Source organism: Oryctolagus cuniculus, chromosome 1 (genome assembly GCF_051225735.1).
Source record: "Oryctolagus cuniculus isolate XC-2025 breed Fujian yellow rabbit chromosome 1, ASM5122573v1, whole genome shotgun sequence".
NCBI classification, from domain to species: Eukaryota; Metazoa; Chordata; class Mammalia; order Lagomorpha; family Leporidae; genus Oryctolagus; species Oryctolagus cuniculus.
In genome coordinates, this window is record NC_142867.1 from 197,317,150 (window position 1) to 197,334,287 (window position 17,138).

General features: G+C 47.7%; 1 protein-coding gene across 2 annotated transcripts in view; it reads right to left on the reverse strand.

The window, feature by feature from the left end:
- The window catches only part of DCAF12 (DDB1 and CUL4 associated factor 12), a 40,051-nt gene extending 27,407 nt beyond the window's left edge, over positions 1-12,644 (reverse strand). Inside the window, exons 1-2 of one of the 2 annotated variants that reach the window (XM_002708028.6) lie at positions 12,245-12,644; positions 10,953-11,207 (exon numbers count right to left, since the gene is read on the reverse strand). In XM_002708028.6, coding sequence (XP_002708074.3) covers positions 10,953-11,207; positions 12,245-12,322 — 333 coding nt within the window. In that variant the 5' untranslated portion in view covers positions 12,323-12,644. The other variant, XM_089299865.1, reaches the window with a different exon arrangement.
- Positions 12,645-17,138: the final 4,494 nt, after the last annotated feature.

A 17,138-nucleotide genomic window follows, 5' to 3' on the forward strand; every position in this document is an offset into this window, starting at 1 on the left:
CCCAGGGTGCACATTAGCCCGAAGCTGGAATGGAGAGCAGAGCTGGAATTCAAACATAGGCACTCCAACATGGGATATGGATGTCCAAAATGGCATCTTACCTGCTGGGCCAAACCCATGTTCCTATTTTAACTGGGATGGGCACTGTGATATAACCAGTTAAGCTGTCACTTGGGAGGCTTGCATCCCATACCAGAGTACCCTGTCTTCCTAATTAGCTTCTTAATGGCCTAGCCCCGGTTGTTGTGAGCATTTGGGAAGTGACAGTGGATGGAAGAGTCCTATCACTTTGCTTTTCAAATAAATAAAAATTAATAAACTTAAATATTATTTTAGCTAACCTAATAAAATTGCACACATTCATGGGGTACCATATGATGTTTCTATGCACTTACAAGCATCCAATTAGGATAAATACATCATAATCTCCAAAATTTATGTTAATGTCTACATAGTACCACGAAGATTGGATTTTCCACAATTTACTTGTTAGCATTTAGAAATAACAGGTTCCAACAGGAAACACTGTGGCACAGTGGATTAAGCCACTTCTTGGAATGCCCATATTACATTCTAGATTATCAGTTCCAGTCCTGGTTACTCCGACCCAGCTTTTTGCTAATGCATCCAGGGAAGCAGCAGATGATGGCTCAAGTGTTTAGGCCCTTACCACTCATATGGATGATATGGATGGAGGTCAGACCCCTAGCTTCAGCCTGGCCCATCCCTAACTGTAGTGGGCATTTGGGGTGTGAACCAGCAGATGGAAGATCTAACTCCATCTCTTTTAAGTAGATGAAAATAAATAAACATGAAAACAAACAAACAAAAATTCCCAGTTGCTAATGATTATCATTTAAAAAGCAAAACAAAACAAAACCTTTTCTTTTCCTTTGGATAAATTCCCAAGTGTGAAAATAGGTGAGGGCATGGGAGATCTGGAGGAAGCTCTTAGCTCCTGGCTTCAGACTGGCACAGCTCTGGCCGTTGCGGCCATCGGGGGAGTAAACCAGAGGATTTAAGACCTCTCTCTCTCTTTGCCTCTCTGTAACCCTGCCTTTCAAATAAATAAATAAATCTTAAAAAAAAAAAGAAAGAAAGAAAGAAAGGGAGAAAGGGAGAAAGAAAGGGAGAAAGAAAGGGAGAAAGAAAGGGAGAAAGGGAGGAAGGAAGGAAGGAAGGAAGGAAGGAAGGAAGGAAGGAAGGAAGAGAAAGAAAGAAAGAAAGAAAGAAAGAAAGAAAGAAAGAAAGAAAGAAAGAAAGAAAGAAAGAAAGAAAGAAAGAAAGAAAGAAAGAAAGAAAGAAAGAAAATAGGTGGTGGGCCAGCAATGTGGTGTATAGGGTTAAGCGACCACCTGTAGTGCTGGCATCCCACATGGGCACTAGTTGGAAACCCAGCGGCTTCACTTCTGATCCAGCTTCCTGCTAATACGCCTAGGAAAGTAGCAGAGGACAGCCCCAAGTCCTTGGGCCCCTGCACCCACATGGGAGACCCATGAAGAAGCTCCTGGCTCATGGCTTCGGCCTGGCCCACATGGAGCCGTTAATGTAATTTGGGGAGTGAACCAGGGGATCAAAGATCTCTCTGTAACTCTACCTTTCAAATAAATAAATAAATAAATAAATCTTTAAAAATTTTATGAGAAAAATGCATATCATGAAAAAACTATGCCTAAAATGCAAAATACTTGTGCATTTAAAAAAAAAACAAACCTTAGGCCGGCGCCACGGCTCACTAGGCTAATCCTCTGCCTTGCGGCGCTGGCACACCGGGTTCTAGCCCTGGTCGGGGCGCCGGATTCTGTCCCAGTTGCCCCTCTTCCAGGCAAGCTCTCTGCTGTGGCCAGGGAGTGCAGTGGAGGATGGCCCAAGTCCTTGGGCCCTGTACCCCATGGGAGACCAGGATAAGTACCTGGTTCCTGCCATCGGATCAGCGAGGTGCGCTGGCCGCAGTGTGCCAGCTGCGGCGGCCATTGGAGGGTGAACCAACGGCAAAAAGGAAGACCTTTCTCTCTGTCTCTCTCTCTCACTGTCCACTCTGCCTGTCAAAACAAACAAACAAACAAACAAACAAAAAACAAAAAAAAACAAACAAAAAAAACTTGTATATAATTTTTTCCTTGCATAAATCATTTTATTTTTTTTTATTTATTTTTTTTTTTTGACAGGCAGAGTGGACAGTGAGAGAGAGAGACAGAGAGAAAGGTCTTCCTTTGCCGTTGGTTCACCCTCCAATGGCCGCCGCGGCCGGCGCGCTGCGGCCGGCGCACCGCGCTGATCCGATGGCAGGAGCCAGGAGCCAGGTGCTTTTCCTGGTCTCCCATGGGGTGCAGGGCCCAAGCACCTGGGCCATCCTCCACTGCACTCCCTGGCCACAGCAGAGGGCTGGCCTGGAAGAGGGGCAACCGGGACAGAATCCGGCGCCCCGACCGGGACTAGAACCCGGTGTGCCGGCGCCGCTAGGCGGAGGATTAGCCTAGTGAGCCGCGGCGCTGGCCAAATCATTTTAAAAAAGATTTATTTACTTGAAAGTCTGTTACAGAGAGAAGGAGAGGCAGAGAGATCTGACACGTGGGTACCAGGGCTCAAGGACTTGAGCCATCTTCTGCTGCTTTCCCAGGCACATCAGCAGGGAGCTGGATTGGAAATGGAACAGCCAGGACCTGAACCAGTGCCCATATGGTTTACTGGCATTGCTGGCAGTGTCCTAACCTGCTATGCACAATGCCAGTTCCTAAACTCCTCTTTTAATTCTACTTTTCCTTAGACTTTTGAAGTCCTCCTGTATTAAATGTACCTAAATTTGGACAGAAATATATCTGAAGTCTAGAAACATCAAACCACCACCAATAACTACTACCATTAAGCACATCAATAAACTACTAAGCACTCACATATTTTCAGGCACTGTGCTAATCAGCATCTTAATCTTCATGACTCTGCTGGGCAGTTAACACTCTCTGTATTAAAGGGAGAGAAGAAAGGACTAGGGGAAAATAACTGGCTGACAAAGGGCACAAAGCTGAAACTCAACCCACCCATCTCAATGCAAATACATAAATCAAAACGGCCTAATCAAATATATTGGTATAAATATGACATTTTAAACACCTATTTGCATACTGTTCTCTAAAAAGAGACCAAAATGTTCAGAAACTAAGGGCCTAAGCTAAGAACTGATCTAAAAATAAAAAGAAACTGGCCAACATCTTCCCTTAAGTTTCATGACGGTTAAATGAGACCAACAGGCAAATAAGGAAAATAACTGTCAAAGGCTTCCTCAAAATGCTCAAGTAAGACTTCATTACACCCTGCTGGCTGCTGAACAGATATTAACTCAGGTGCCTACAAAGAAACTTTCAGATCCATTAACGCTGATGCCCTACCTGGGCCCTTCTGTGGTTTAGAAAATATGAGGCGGAAGCAAACAACTTCTATTTTCAACAAGGTGGCAAACGTAAACTTAGTTCTTCAGTATAAAGTCTAATGTCAGCAATTTCAAATGTTAGAGTATATAAAAATTGCCTTAGAGCTTACTGGTATATTTTCATTTGAAAGGCAGACAGAGAGACAGCAGACAGAGATCTCCTACCTCCTGGTTTACTCCCCACCTGATTCCAACAGCCAGCTCTGGGCCAGGCCAAAGCCAAGAGTCAGGAACTCCATTCTGGTTTCCCATGTGGGTGGCAGGGGCCATGATCTATTACCTTCTCAGACACAGCAAGAAGCTGGTTCAGAGGGGCCAGAGCTGTGGCACAGAGGGTTAAAGCCCTGGCCTGAAGCGCCGGCATCCCATATGGGCACTGGTTCTAATCCCGGCTGCTCCTCTTCCAATCCAGCTCTCTGTTAATGGCCTGGGATAGCAGTGGAAGATGGCTCAGATCCTTGGGTCCCTGCACCTACGTCGGGGACCTGGAGGAAGCTCCTGGCTCCTGGCTTCGAATCGGCAGCTCCGGCCATTGTGGCCATCTGGGGAGTGAACCAGCCGATGGAAGACCTCTCTCTCTGTCTCTACCTCTCTCTCTAACTCTTTCAAATAAATAAAATCTTAAAAAAAAAAAAAAAAAAGAAGCTGGTTCAGAAGCAGAATGGTGGCCAGGACAAAAACTGACACTCCCGAGCCAGCGCCACGGCTCACTAGGCTAATCCTCCGCCTTGAGGCGCCGGCACACCAGGTTCTAGTCCCGGTTGCCCCTCTTCCAGGCAAGCTCTCTGCTGTGGCCCCGGAGTGCAGTGGAGGATGGCCCAAGTCCTTGGGCCCTGCACCCCATGGGAGACCAGGATAAGCACCTGGTTCCTGCCATTGGATCAGCGCGGTGCGCTGGTCACAACGCGCTGGCTGTGGCGGCCATTGGAAGGTGAACCAATGGCAAAAGGAAGACCTTTCTCTCTGTCTCTCTCTGTCTACTCTGCCTGTCAAAAAAACAAAAAACAAACAAACAAACAAACAAAACTGACACTCCCATGTGGGATGCTGGTGTTGCAAATGGTGGCTTATCCTACTGTGCCACAATGCAGGCCCCCAGCACCCCCATTTTGCTTTTCTAACACCCTCTGAGAAGCCCCTCACTTCCCTATGGTGTAGGCTCTCCCAAGCTGCAACAAATAGTTAATCATGCATAACATTTCTGTCAATGATGGATCACATATATGACAGTGGTCCCCTAAAATTAAAATGGAGCTGAAATATTCCTACTGCCTAGTGATATCACAGCCAATGTACCTCATAGTTCAATGTATTACATGCTTGTGGTCAAGCTGGCATAAACAAACCTACTACACTGCCAGTAGCATAAAAGTATAGCAGTTATAGTACACACTTGATAATAACTGACCATGTTACCATATAGCTTAAGTATCTGCTACCTTTTTTTATTTTAGAGTGCACTCCTTCCCCTTTCTTCAAGTTAACTGTAAAACAGAACGCTGTTAAGCCAATAGTAGCGTCCTATATCTCATGTTCACTATGTTTGCTGATGGCTTCATTTTCTCTTGTGCTTAATTTAACCTCGTGTTGTTTTGTTCATCCTAGCTGGATGAGCCATACTAGCATTTATATAGCATAGTGCTTACATGTAGTGGGCTGTACCATTTAGGTTTGTATACTCTGATGTTCACCCAACAAAGAAGCTGCCTCCATGATGCATTTCTCAGAACACATCCCTGCCATTAAGTGATGCAGGACACGTATCTGACTTATTCTACTGCAGGTAGGTCTCTGATAGTCTTTGGCTAGAGGGCATCAATGATGGGACAAAAGAATCATGTCTAAAATGGAATACCTCAAAACTGTGTACATTGTATCTTTGCCTATTACTACTTTCCCCTCAAGTTTCACCCACCTCCACAACACCTCCCCTTCTGAACTGTTTCCTGTACTCTGTCTTCCTGAGTTCCCCACTTGCCCAACGGCAGTTTTTCTTGCCCCATAAATGTAGGCACTCCCCAAGGTTCTGTCCTTAGCCTCTCTTCTTACCAGTGATTATTTTATTTATTTGACTGACAGATCACACACAGAACTCCCACCTGCTTCACTCCTCAAATACCCTTAACAACCAGGGCTGGGCAAACACTGAAGCTAGGACTTAGGAACAACATACGTCTCCCATGTGGGTGGCAGGAACCAAATTACTTGGGCGATCACCTTCTCACTCCAAAGATCTGCTTTAGTAGGAAACTGAAGTCAGGAGGAGGTAGGGCCCAATTTAGGCACTGTGGGATGCAGGTGACATAACTGCTAGGCCAAATATCTGAGTATTGATTCTTTACCATTTTCTGGATCACAACATCCCCTTTCAAAATCTAATGAAAACTAAGAACTATCTCCCAAACTATTCCTCCTATAATCCTGCCCAGAAAATACACACATAATCACAGTTTTTGGAATTTCAGGAAAGGTTTATGGAAGTCAAGGGAGCCTTCTTCACCCTTTCTCCCATGGTAACATAACAATTTCAGTAATCCCTTCTACATAAATGACTCCCAAATTGCTAACTTCAATCCTTATTCTCGCCCAAACTTCAATTAATTTATGGGGGACAAAAAAAAAATTTCAGTTTTTCTTCAAATCTGCTCCTGAATACCCTCACCCATCCAGATATTCAGGCTCAAGACATCAGTATCAATTTTGACTTATTTCCCTATAACAGATTAAATATGAGCATCTCATCAATCATAGACTCTACCTCTTTTTATATTTAATATTTATTTGAAAGGCAGAGCAACAGAGAGGGATGGGTCAGACAGAGGGACCTTCCATTGGCTGGTTCACACCCCAGACAGCCACAATAGCCAGGTCTGGACCAGGCCAAAGCCAGGATCTGGGAATTTCATCCCAGTCCCAACATAGGTGGCAGGAACCCAAGCACCTGGGCTATCTTCTGCTGCCTTCCCAGGTGTATCAGCAGGAAGCTGGATTGGAAGCAAAGCAGTTGGGACTAGAAATGGCATTCCAATTTGGGATGTTGATGTTGCAAGCAGCAGCTCAAACACACTACACCACAAAGCCAGCCCAAAATGTTATATGGTCTCTCCTGGTCACTATCCTGATTTAGCTCCTCATTACCTCTCCTCTGTATTATCTAGCCCCCCATAATTACTCTTCCTAAAGCATTACTCCAACCACATCACTGCATACTGAATATCCTTGGGCTATTTCTTCCTCATTCCTTACAGGATAAAATCTTAGCTTCACATTCAAAGGCTTCCATGATTCAATCCTTTCAATTGCTTTATTTATTTTTTATTATTTATTTATTTTCTTATTTTTTATTATTTATTTTTTTGACAGGCAGAGTTAGACAGTGAGAGAGAGAGAGAGAGAAAAGTCTTCCTTCTGTTGGTTCACCCCCCCGAATGGCTGCCATGGCCGGCGCACTGTGCCGATCTGAAGCCAGGAGCCAGGTGCTTATCCTAGTCTCCCATGTGGGTACAGGGCCCAAGCACTTGGGCCATCCTCCAGTGCCTTCCCAGGCCATGGCAGAGAGCTGGACTGGAAGAGGAGCAACCCGGACAGAACCGGCGCCCCATCCGGGACCAGAACCCGGAGTGCCGGCACTGCATGCGGAGGATTAGCCCACTGAGCTGCGGCGCCAGCCTCAATTCTTTAAAGACATCTAAAGCTTTTATCAGAGGTGGAGGTTGTGGCAAAGCAGGTTAAGCTAAACTGTGGAATGCCCACCTCCTATATCAGAGTGCCAGTTTGAATCCTGGTTTCTAATCAACCTCTCTGCTCATGTGCCTGGGAACCAGCAGATAATTAGCTCAAGTACTCTCAAATCCCACATGGACAACCCAGATACAGTTCCTGGATCCTGGCATTGGCCTGGCCAGCCCTGGCTTTTATGGCTATCTGGGGAGTGAACCAGCAGATAGGAGATCCTCTGTCAATCTCCCTTTTAAACTGGAGTCTCAACATTCCTCATAAATGATCAATATTGTTCACCAGATATTATCATTCCCATGTTAACACATGCAAAAGCAAATGGAATAAATAAAAGAATCATTTGCCAAATATCACAAAGTTCAGAGAAGAACAGTGTTCCTGGTTGCCTGATCTGGTTCTGAAAACTAAACAAAGAGAAACAAACACTAACTAGGCAAAGTTCCTCTACCTCCAAACACTTGAGGTCATAAGAATATAGCAAGACATGGCCGGCGCCGCGGCTCACTAGGCTAATCCTCCGCATAGCGGCGCCGGCACACCGGGTTCTAGTCCCGGTCGGGGCACTGGATTCTGTCCCGGTTGCCCCTCTTCCAGGCCAGCTCTCTGCTGTGGCCAGGGAGTGCAGTGGAGGATGGCCCAAGTGCTTGGGCCCTGCACCCCATGGGAGACCAGGAAAAGCACCTGGCTCCTGGCTCCTGCCATTGGATCAGCGCAGTGCGCCGGCCACAGCGCGCCGGCCGCGGCGGCCATTGGAGGGTGAACCAACGGCAAAGGAAGACCTTTCTCTCTGTCTCTCTCTCTCACTGTCCACTCTGCCTGTCAAAAAAAAAAAAAAAAAAAAAAAAAAAAAAAAAAGAATATAGCAAGACAGAAAGAAGTAGGTATCAAGAGCAGATTACGGGGTCAGGATCGTGGTGAAGTGGGTAGCCGTGAGTTATGATGCTGGCAACCCATATGGGTGCCAGCTTGTATCTTGGCTACTCCACTTCTAATCCAGCTCCCTGCTAATTGCCTGGGAAAAGCAGTGGAAAATGGCCCAAGTGCTTCGGCCCCTGCCACCCACATGGGAGACCTGAATGAAGCTCCTTGGTCCTGGCTTCCACCTAGCCTAGCATTGGCCATTGTGGCCACCTGGGAGCAAACTAGCAGATAAAGATCTCTCTAACACTTTCAAATAAATCTTAAAAAAAAAGTATTATCATTTAACACGTTTGCCTTCAAAATAATATCAATAAATTTAAGAAGCAGATATTGATGATTCAACTAATAATTTAGTAATATTTGCTAGGCAAAATATCAATGATCCATGAGTGGAGAGTGGAATGAATGCTTCCTAACAGGGCATTTTTTTTCTATTCTAAGTGACAACGATGACAGTTTTCCTAAACCATGAGTAGGCAGCCCGAGAGATCAAGACAAGGAAGTTTTGCTGAGTCTAGCTACCATTATTTAGCTCTGAAAGGCTTCTGTGTAAGACAAGCAATCTTCAATGGAAGAGGAAATGAAAGCTTGGCCCCAACCACCATAGTTTTATTTCCTTCCTTAAAACTGTTTGAATTTTTGTATATGTCCTTCATAAACAGTTCTTCTAACTTGAGATTTTCTTGATCTAGAGTAGGGGTGGGGAATGTCCACAGACCACATAAGGCCTGCACAATCTATAGAAGGATAATCTTTAAGTTGATAATTTTGTATGGCTCACAAATCACGTTACAAATATCCAATGGCTTTTTGCAGAAAATAGGTTTTCTGACTGAGAGCAATCTTCTCTCCTTTCAGTTGGTCCAAGATGTGTTTCTGTCTAGGGTCAATTTATTCAGTCATTATGACATTACTTGCGTATTCATACGGGGGAGGTGAAAATGGAGGGAACAGCTAGGTCTAATCATTTCCTACCTCAAGGTCCTGCCTCTTTTCACTTGTTATTCCTCTGATTTCATGCTGTTTGTGCTCTTCTGTTTTAGGCATATTCATTGTTTGACTTAACTTTATCCTTGTCTATGACCACAGGTCATAAGCTACAAAGCACACTGATTAAAATTCTCCCTTCATTAATTTATAACTGTCTCATGTCATTGTCTTAAGTATTCTCCTATTCACGCCATTTAATTTTCCTCTCTGACTCCTTCCCAGAAGGTTACTTTCCAAAGGACAAACGGTTACACCCTGAATTATATCACCAGACACACATTCCCTGCCTCCCTTACATGAACTTTCTTATATTATAAATCCTTAGATTCCAGGGCCAGCGTTGTGGCATGGTGGGTTAAGCTGCAACCTGTGATGGTGGCAGCCCATGTGCACAACAATTTGAGTCCTAGCTGCTCCACTTCTGATCCAGCTCCCTGCTAATGCACCTGGAAAACCAGCGGTGAATGGCCCAAGTACTGGGGCCCTTGCACCCAGGTGGGAGATCTGGGAAAAGTTCCTGGCTCCTGGCTTTAGCCTGGCCTATGGCCAGCCATTGCAGCCAGTTGGAGAGTGAACCAGTAGATGAAAGATTTCTCTCTCTCTTCCTCTGTAACTCTGCTTTTCAAATAATAAATCTCTAATAATAATAAAAAAAAACCCTTAGATTTTTATTCCATTAAAAAGTCTTTTTTTAGAGAAACTAAAAAAAAAAAAAGATTCATTTAATTGAAAGGCAGAATTACAGAGAGAGAGAGAGAGAGAGAGAGACAGACAGACAGACAGACAGAGAGAGGTCTTCCATCCACTGGTTCACTCCCCAGATGGCAGCAATGGCTGAAGCTGGGCCAGGCCAAAGCTAGGAAACAAGAGTTTCTTCTGAGTCTCCCACGTGGGTGCAAGGGCCCAAGGACTTGGGCCATCTTCCACTCTTTCCCAGGCACATCAGCAGGGAGCTGGATTGGAAGCAAAGCAGCCAGGAATTGAATCGGTGCCCTTAGAGGATGCTGGCACCCAAGGCGGTGGCTTTGCCCACTATACCACAGCACCAGCCCCCACAAAAGCCTTATTCTTATCTTCAGCCAAGTGCTATTTTAAATACTTCCACATACTCATATGCCCCTCTGTTGGCAGGTAACACTTAGTTTTTCACTACGATGTATCCTGAATGATATTCTGAGCGTCATTATTTCCTAAATCTTTTCTTTGATGACTCTGACTTAAAAAGCAACAAAAAAGGTGAAAACATATACACACAATATACACACAAATTCCCAAAATCTCAAGAAGATTCTACCAAGAGGGCAAAGGGACTAAAGAAATATACAGCAATGAATACTTATCAGAAAATCAATGTAGGGACAGGCGTTGTGGCAGGATGGGTTAAACCGTCACTTGTGATGCCAGCATCCCGTATCACAGTGCCAGTTCTTGTCCTGGCTGCTCTGTTTCCCATCCAGTTCCCTGCTAATGGGCCTGGAAGGTAGCAGAGGATGGCCCAATTGCCTGGACCCCTGCCATCCATTTGGGATAACCAGGAGGAGTTCCTAGCTTCTGGCTTCTGTCTGGCCCAGTCCTGGCTGTTGCAGCCATTTGGGGAGTGAACCAATGGATGAACAATGTCTCTGGAAGATCTCTCTTTTTCTCTCTCTGATGCTATGCATTTCAAATTAAGTAAAATTTTTTAATAAATACATAAGCGAGAAAAGGAGCAGAAAAATGACAAAGAAGTCATCAACAGGAGGGAATGGAAAGAAACACAGCAAGTCCCTTCCATTAAAAATTGATTTGGAAAACATACAGTGAGAGAGAGATTCTAGAGCATGTGGAGCCATCTATCCGGAACCTAGGGGAAAGCTCAGGTGCCCCCGACACTCACCGTGTTGCATTTTGTGCCGCACACCACTTGCCTATGATTCAACCACTGAGACGCAAACACTTTATTAAGGGTCCCAAGGTGAAACTCTCTCTCCTTCAGGAGACTGGGAAGTTGCTGGGCTGCATACCCATACAACACTCGCGAGTAATTGGTTTCATTCTGTAGCCTGACTTCCCGGTTCTTCAGGTAGCACACTAAGGATCTCTTCACTGGCGGGAGTCTTTTCCTTTTGTGAAGTGAGTGGTCCCAGCCAAACTGTGGAAAGCAACGTGAGAAATCAGGGATTTGCCTAACTTTCCTCAGAACAAGCGATCCTACCATATTAGGGAAACAAGAACTAATCCTTCAGGATTTATATCCAACAGAAATACAAAAGAACAGGAATCTCAATCCACTAAGTTCAGTGTAACTCTTCCAACACTGAGATATTGCTCATGGTCAAACCCACCCATGTGAGTTCAAGGGCTGAAAGATAAGGGAATGGAGCAAAGAATAGGACAGATGACTTAGGAGAGAGACTCTTTTAGATTCCCCTTTAGCTACCCTGGGCAGGGAAGGCAAAGAGGGGCTGAGTGACTGCCACACCGACCTGGGCTACATCTCTACCTCGCACCCTTCTCCCTCTCAGCCTTAACTCCCTGCAGAGCATGAAAAGCCCAGCTCAAGTGGCCAGACGGGGGTCCCGGGTCTTCCAGGGCCATTGATAAATGGCCGCTCCTCTTGGCATCGCGACCGCGCTCCAGGCGGTTGCAAAATTCGAAAAATCAAACACCAACGGGGTGGGGAGGCACAGGAAATCAGAGTCCCTACCCTATCCCGTGAAGGCTTCCCCTCCGAAGGGGGCGGTGTAAGGATTACGACAGGGACCTGATGTTTGTTCTAGGGGTCCAAGCACCAAAAGGCCCAGCTTGCTCCGTGGGCAACCACAGGGGGTGTCCTTCCTCGATGAGGGACGCGGTCATGCCCGCTTTCTGGGGCCCCTTAGGGACGGACTTCACGCTCCCTCTCAGCACATTCTGGGAGGTCGGTCTTGTTCCCGATTCCCCTCCTCCAAAGTCAAGCCTCTAAACAAGTCCTATTCCTGGCTGCAAGGCCTCCTACGGAATGCCACTCTTTTGAGGGCCCCTTTTACCGCCTCACCCCTCCGGCCTACCTGTCCTCCAGGGAACTCCTGGGGGCCCAGCCCCAGCCCTAAAGACCCAGGCCCTCTGGTCCCGCCAGACTACAGACCTTGAACCTCGAACTCCTGTCCCCAGCTCTGCAGGCCTAAGTCTCGGCCTCACAGCCCTCACCTGCGGACTCTGAGCGTCGCTCCCAGCTCCCGGCGAGGCAGGCGCTTTCCGCTTCCTGCTAACTGCTTTCCGGGCCATGGTGGGCAGCGCCGCCGCGGTCCCGCAGCCGCATGGGGCGTAGGAAGCGAGGAGTAACAGGACGGCGGGTCATATACTGGGCCCCGGGGCCGCGCAGCTCAGTGCGTCCGGCCCGGAAAATGGCCCAGAACCCGGGGCAGCAGTAGTTAACAAGGCAGGCGGACTGAAGGGAAGGAGGGGGAGGATCGGGGCCGGGAAAGGGAAGGGAAAGGGGAAGCCGGAACCAGAAGCTTTCCGACGACCTAGTCTGGAAAGGACGGCGAGCGACTAGAACCAAAACACCCCCTCCCCCTCGCCCGCGCTTCGTCACCTCTGCGCAGCCGCACTTCGCGGCGCGTCGCTACGGAAACGCCGCGGGACGAGAGGGGCGGGATTTAGGACTCGGAGGAGAGTTCCCGGCTGTTGCCTAGCTGCGACCTGACACTCGTTCTACTGCTGCTGGAGGTGGACGAGCAGGCGCTGGGAGAATCTGGCCTCTGGTCACCCGACCTTGGAGCCTAGCTGGCCCCATTCGCGGGCACCCGGAAGTGAGGGATGACCAGCTCTGCTAGGATCGCGATCCCTCCCAGCGCCACACTTCACCCGCCGAACACCTTTGGTTACCTCGCATCTAGCCGCGTACGTTTCCCCCAACCTATCACAAACCGTGCCCTGGAGCCGAAGGCTGGACACTGGCTGGGAGGCAGACACCTGCCCTGCCCCTCGAGACGGAGTCTGGAGTATGGCCGGACTTTTCTCTGGGCGGGGAACCAGCCCAGGCTGCCCCGGGAGCCTCTGGCCACCCTCTTCCCCACGTTCTCCGCTGTCTATTGCTTGCGCCACTGCCCACCAACCCCTCCTGACCCTCTTTGCCTGGGCGGATCGCAACAGCCCCTCTGTCACCTGCCCCTCCCCCCTTTTATAGTCCAGTGACCTGCCGTCAAAGCCACAGCCTCTTGTGCTTTTTATGAGGTAGGCTTCAGGCTGTAATTTGTCACTGCCTGCCTTTCACATCCCAGGTTGCGTCTCCAGTGCTGCAGCTGGGCGAAATTTGAACCGCGGGAAAGAGGGGCCGTTTTTGGCTTCTCGATCCAGTTTGGACTGGCATTGGTCACCCAACGAGGGCTTTTTCGAGGTCACCCTTGCCTCCTGAGGGAATTTGAGTGACAGCCTCCAGACTCCTCAGGCAAAGAAACCCTTCGGAAGAAGGAGAATGCACTTGGTTTGGGGCCAACTGGCCTCAAGCTGTGGCACCGGGTCCCTTCAGGCTTCAGGCCTCCTAACTCCAGGGAGCTCTGTTGGCCCTTGTGAAGTTCTACCTACAAGGAGATCTGGATTTGTTCTCCAAACTAAACCAAAGGCTAGATTGAGACAGGATCCTCCACCATCCCAAGTCAACTGTCACTAACCCATAATGCCATCTTGGGAAAGGCATCCCCATCTTACTTGGCCAGACCTGTCCCTTGAGAGGCACGCACACAATGAGTGTCTCAGGAGTGGGTCGCTTTCCTTTTGGAGTCTTGTTCTAGTTCTGTCTCGCCTCACAATGCTCTGGAAGACAGAGGATCCCATTGGGCAAGAGTCTAGAATCTTCTGAGAATCTCTAGGCTCAGGCTGGGCAGGGTCTGGGTCTTGGTCTCCCCTCTCCAAGTCAAAAGATACACTGGGCACTGCTGCAGACTCATTCTCAAAATTGGTATACATCATTTTGACATCCCAAGGAAGCATCCCCCAAAGCATAGCTCATCATTTCATCATTTCTGTGAAAATAAAATAGAAATGACACACATTTAGAAGCTTAAAAGTTCACAGTTGCTTTTAAAGAGTGATAATAAAGTTTCAGTGAAGTAGAATGACAGTAACTCTTATACACTTAAAAAAAAAGATTTATTTATTTGAAAAAGTTAGAGAGGCAGCGAGAGAAAGATCTTCCCTCTGCTGGTCCACTCCCCAAATGGCCACAACAGGCAGAGCCGGGCCAATCTGAAGCCAGGAGCTTCTTATGGCTCTCCCATGCAGGTACAGGAGTCCAAGGACTTGGATCACCCTCCACTGTCCTCCCAGGCAGGGGTCGGCACTATGGCATAGCGAATGAAGCCACCACCTGTAGCATCGGCATCCCATATGGGCGCCAGTTCAAGTCCCGGCTGCTCCATTTCCAAGCCAGCTCTCGGCTATGGCCTGGGAAGGCAGTGGAGGGTGGCCCAAGTACTTGGGCCCCTGCTCCCACATAGGAGACCTGAAAGAAGCTTCTGGCTCCTGACTTTGGATCAACACAGCTCTGGGCAGTACAGCCAATTGGGGAGTGAACCAGTGGATGGAAGACCTCTCTTCTCTCTCTCTGCCTCTGCTTCTCTCTGACTTTCAAATAAATAAATCTTAAAAAAAGAAAAGAAATGGAGCAGCCAGGACTTGAACTGGTGCCCATATGGGATGCCGGCACTGCAGGTAGCAGCTTTACCCACTATGCCACAGCACCGGCCCCTATTTATTTTTTAAGAGATTTATGTATTTATTTGAAAGGCAGAGTTACAGAGAGAGGAAGAGACAGAGAGAGAGAGAGAGAGAGAGAGACAGAGAAAGAGAGGAATCTTCCATCAGTTGGTTCACTCCCCAGATGGCCACAATGCCCAGGCCAAAGCCAGAAGCCAGGATCTTTATCTGCGTCTCCCATGTGGCGACAGGGGCCCAACTGCTTGGGCCATCTTCTGCTGCTTTCCAGGTACATTAGCAGGGAGCTGGATCAGAAGCTGAGCAGTGCCCACATGGGATATGCTGACATTGCAGGCATCTGCTTAACCTGCTATTCCACATTGCGGGTCTTTGATTAAGTATTTTTAAAAAATTATAAAATATATTTCCCCAATTACAAAATAAATATGTGCTCAAAGTAGAAACTTGGAAATCATGGGGAATAAAGGTATTTAAAAAAAATCCTTGATTCCACTATTTACATTTTTTAAAAAAGATTTATTTATTTGAGAGGCAGAGTCATAGACAGAGAGAGGGAGAGAGAGAAAGGTCTTCCATCTGCTGGTTCACTCTCCAAATAGCTGCAATGACTGGAGGTAGGCCAATCCAAAGCCAGGAGCCAGGAGCTTCTGCCAGGTCCAAGCACTTGGGCTATATTCTACTGCTTTCCCAAGTCATCAGCAGGGAGCTGGCTCACAAGTAGAGCAGCTAGGACTTAAACTGGTGCTCATATGAGATGCTGGCACCACAGGCGGGGGCTAAACCCACTATACCACAATGCACACCCCCACTATTTACATCTTGGTGTGGGATCTTCCAGTTCCGTTTTATTTGTACCTGTATCTGTGTCTGGTTCTTTTTTTTTTTTTTAAGATTTATTTTATTTATTTGAAAGGTAGAGTTACAGAGAGAGGTGGAGAGAAAGAGAGGTCTTCCATCCTCTGGTTCACTCCCTAAATGGCCACAATAGCTGGAGCTGGACCAATCCAAAGCCAGGAGCCAGAAGCTTGTTCTGGGTCTCCCATGTGGGTACAGGGGCCAAAGACTTGGGCCATCTTCTGCTGTTTTCCCAGGTGCATTAGCAGGTGTTGGATCAGAAGTAGAGCAGCTGGTATTCAGACTGGCACCCATATGAGATGGGGCTTTAATGAGCTGCACCACAGCACCAACCCCTGTGTCTAGTTCTAGTATCTGCATTTAGTTCTTTATAAATTTTTAAGATATATTCATTTATTTATTATTTGAGGGACAAAGAGCTCTCATAAACTGGCTTAATCCCCAAGGCCAACAGGTTCAAAGCCAGAAGCCTGGAACTCAATCCAGGTCTCCCACATGAGTAGCAGGGACCCAACTACTTGAGCCGTCACTGCTGCCTTCCAGGGTGTGCATTAGCAGGAAGCTAGAATTGAAAACAGACTTAAACCCAGTCACTCTGATAAGGGATGTGCAATCCCAAACAGTGTCTTTTTTTTTTTTTTTTAAGATTATTTATTTAGGCCGGCGCCGAGGCTCACTAGGCTAATCCTCCGCCTAGCGGCGCCGGCACACCGGGTTCTAGTCCCAGTCGGGGCGCCGGATTCTGTCCTGGTTGCCCCTCTTCCAGGCCAGCTCTCTGCTGTGGCCAGGAAGTGCAGTGGAGGATGGCCCAGGTGCTTGGGCCCTGCACCCCATGGGAGACCAGGAAAAGCACCTGGCTCCTGGCTCCTGCCATCGGATCAGCGCGGTGCACTGGCCGCAGCGCGCCGGCTGCGGCGGCCATTGGAGGGTGAACCAACGGCAAAGGAAGACCTTTCTCTCTGTCTCTCTCACTGTCCACTCTGCCTGTCAAAAAAAAAAAAAAAAGATTATTTATTTATTTATTTGACAGGTAGAGTTACAGACAGTGAGAGGGAGAGACAGAGAGAAAGATCTTCCTTCTGTTGGTTCACCCCCAAAATGGCCGCCACGGCCGGAACTACGCCGATCCGAAGCCAGGAGCCAGGTGCCTCCTCCTGGTCTCCCACACAGGTGCAGGCACCCAAGCACCTGGGCCATCCTCCACCACCCTCCTGGGCCACAGCAGAGAGCTGGACTGGAAGAGGACCAACTGGGACTAGAACCGGGCGCTGAAGGCAGAGGATTAGCCAAGTGAGTCATGGCACCGGCCCCCCAAACAATGTCTTAACTACTAAACCAAATGCCTGCCCCACATATTTAGTTGTTTTTAAAGATGATTTTAGACTGGACTATTTGTAGCTTTAAACAAAATCCCTAACAATCCCAATCTTTCCTGTCCCCACTCTCTGGTTCAGTGCTTGTGACCACTTGTGATCACAGTGCAATGTGCTGGGGATGGAAGACCTGCTCTCCTCTTACCTCCTCTTTG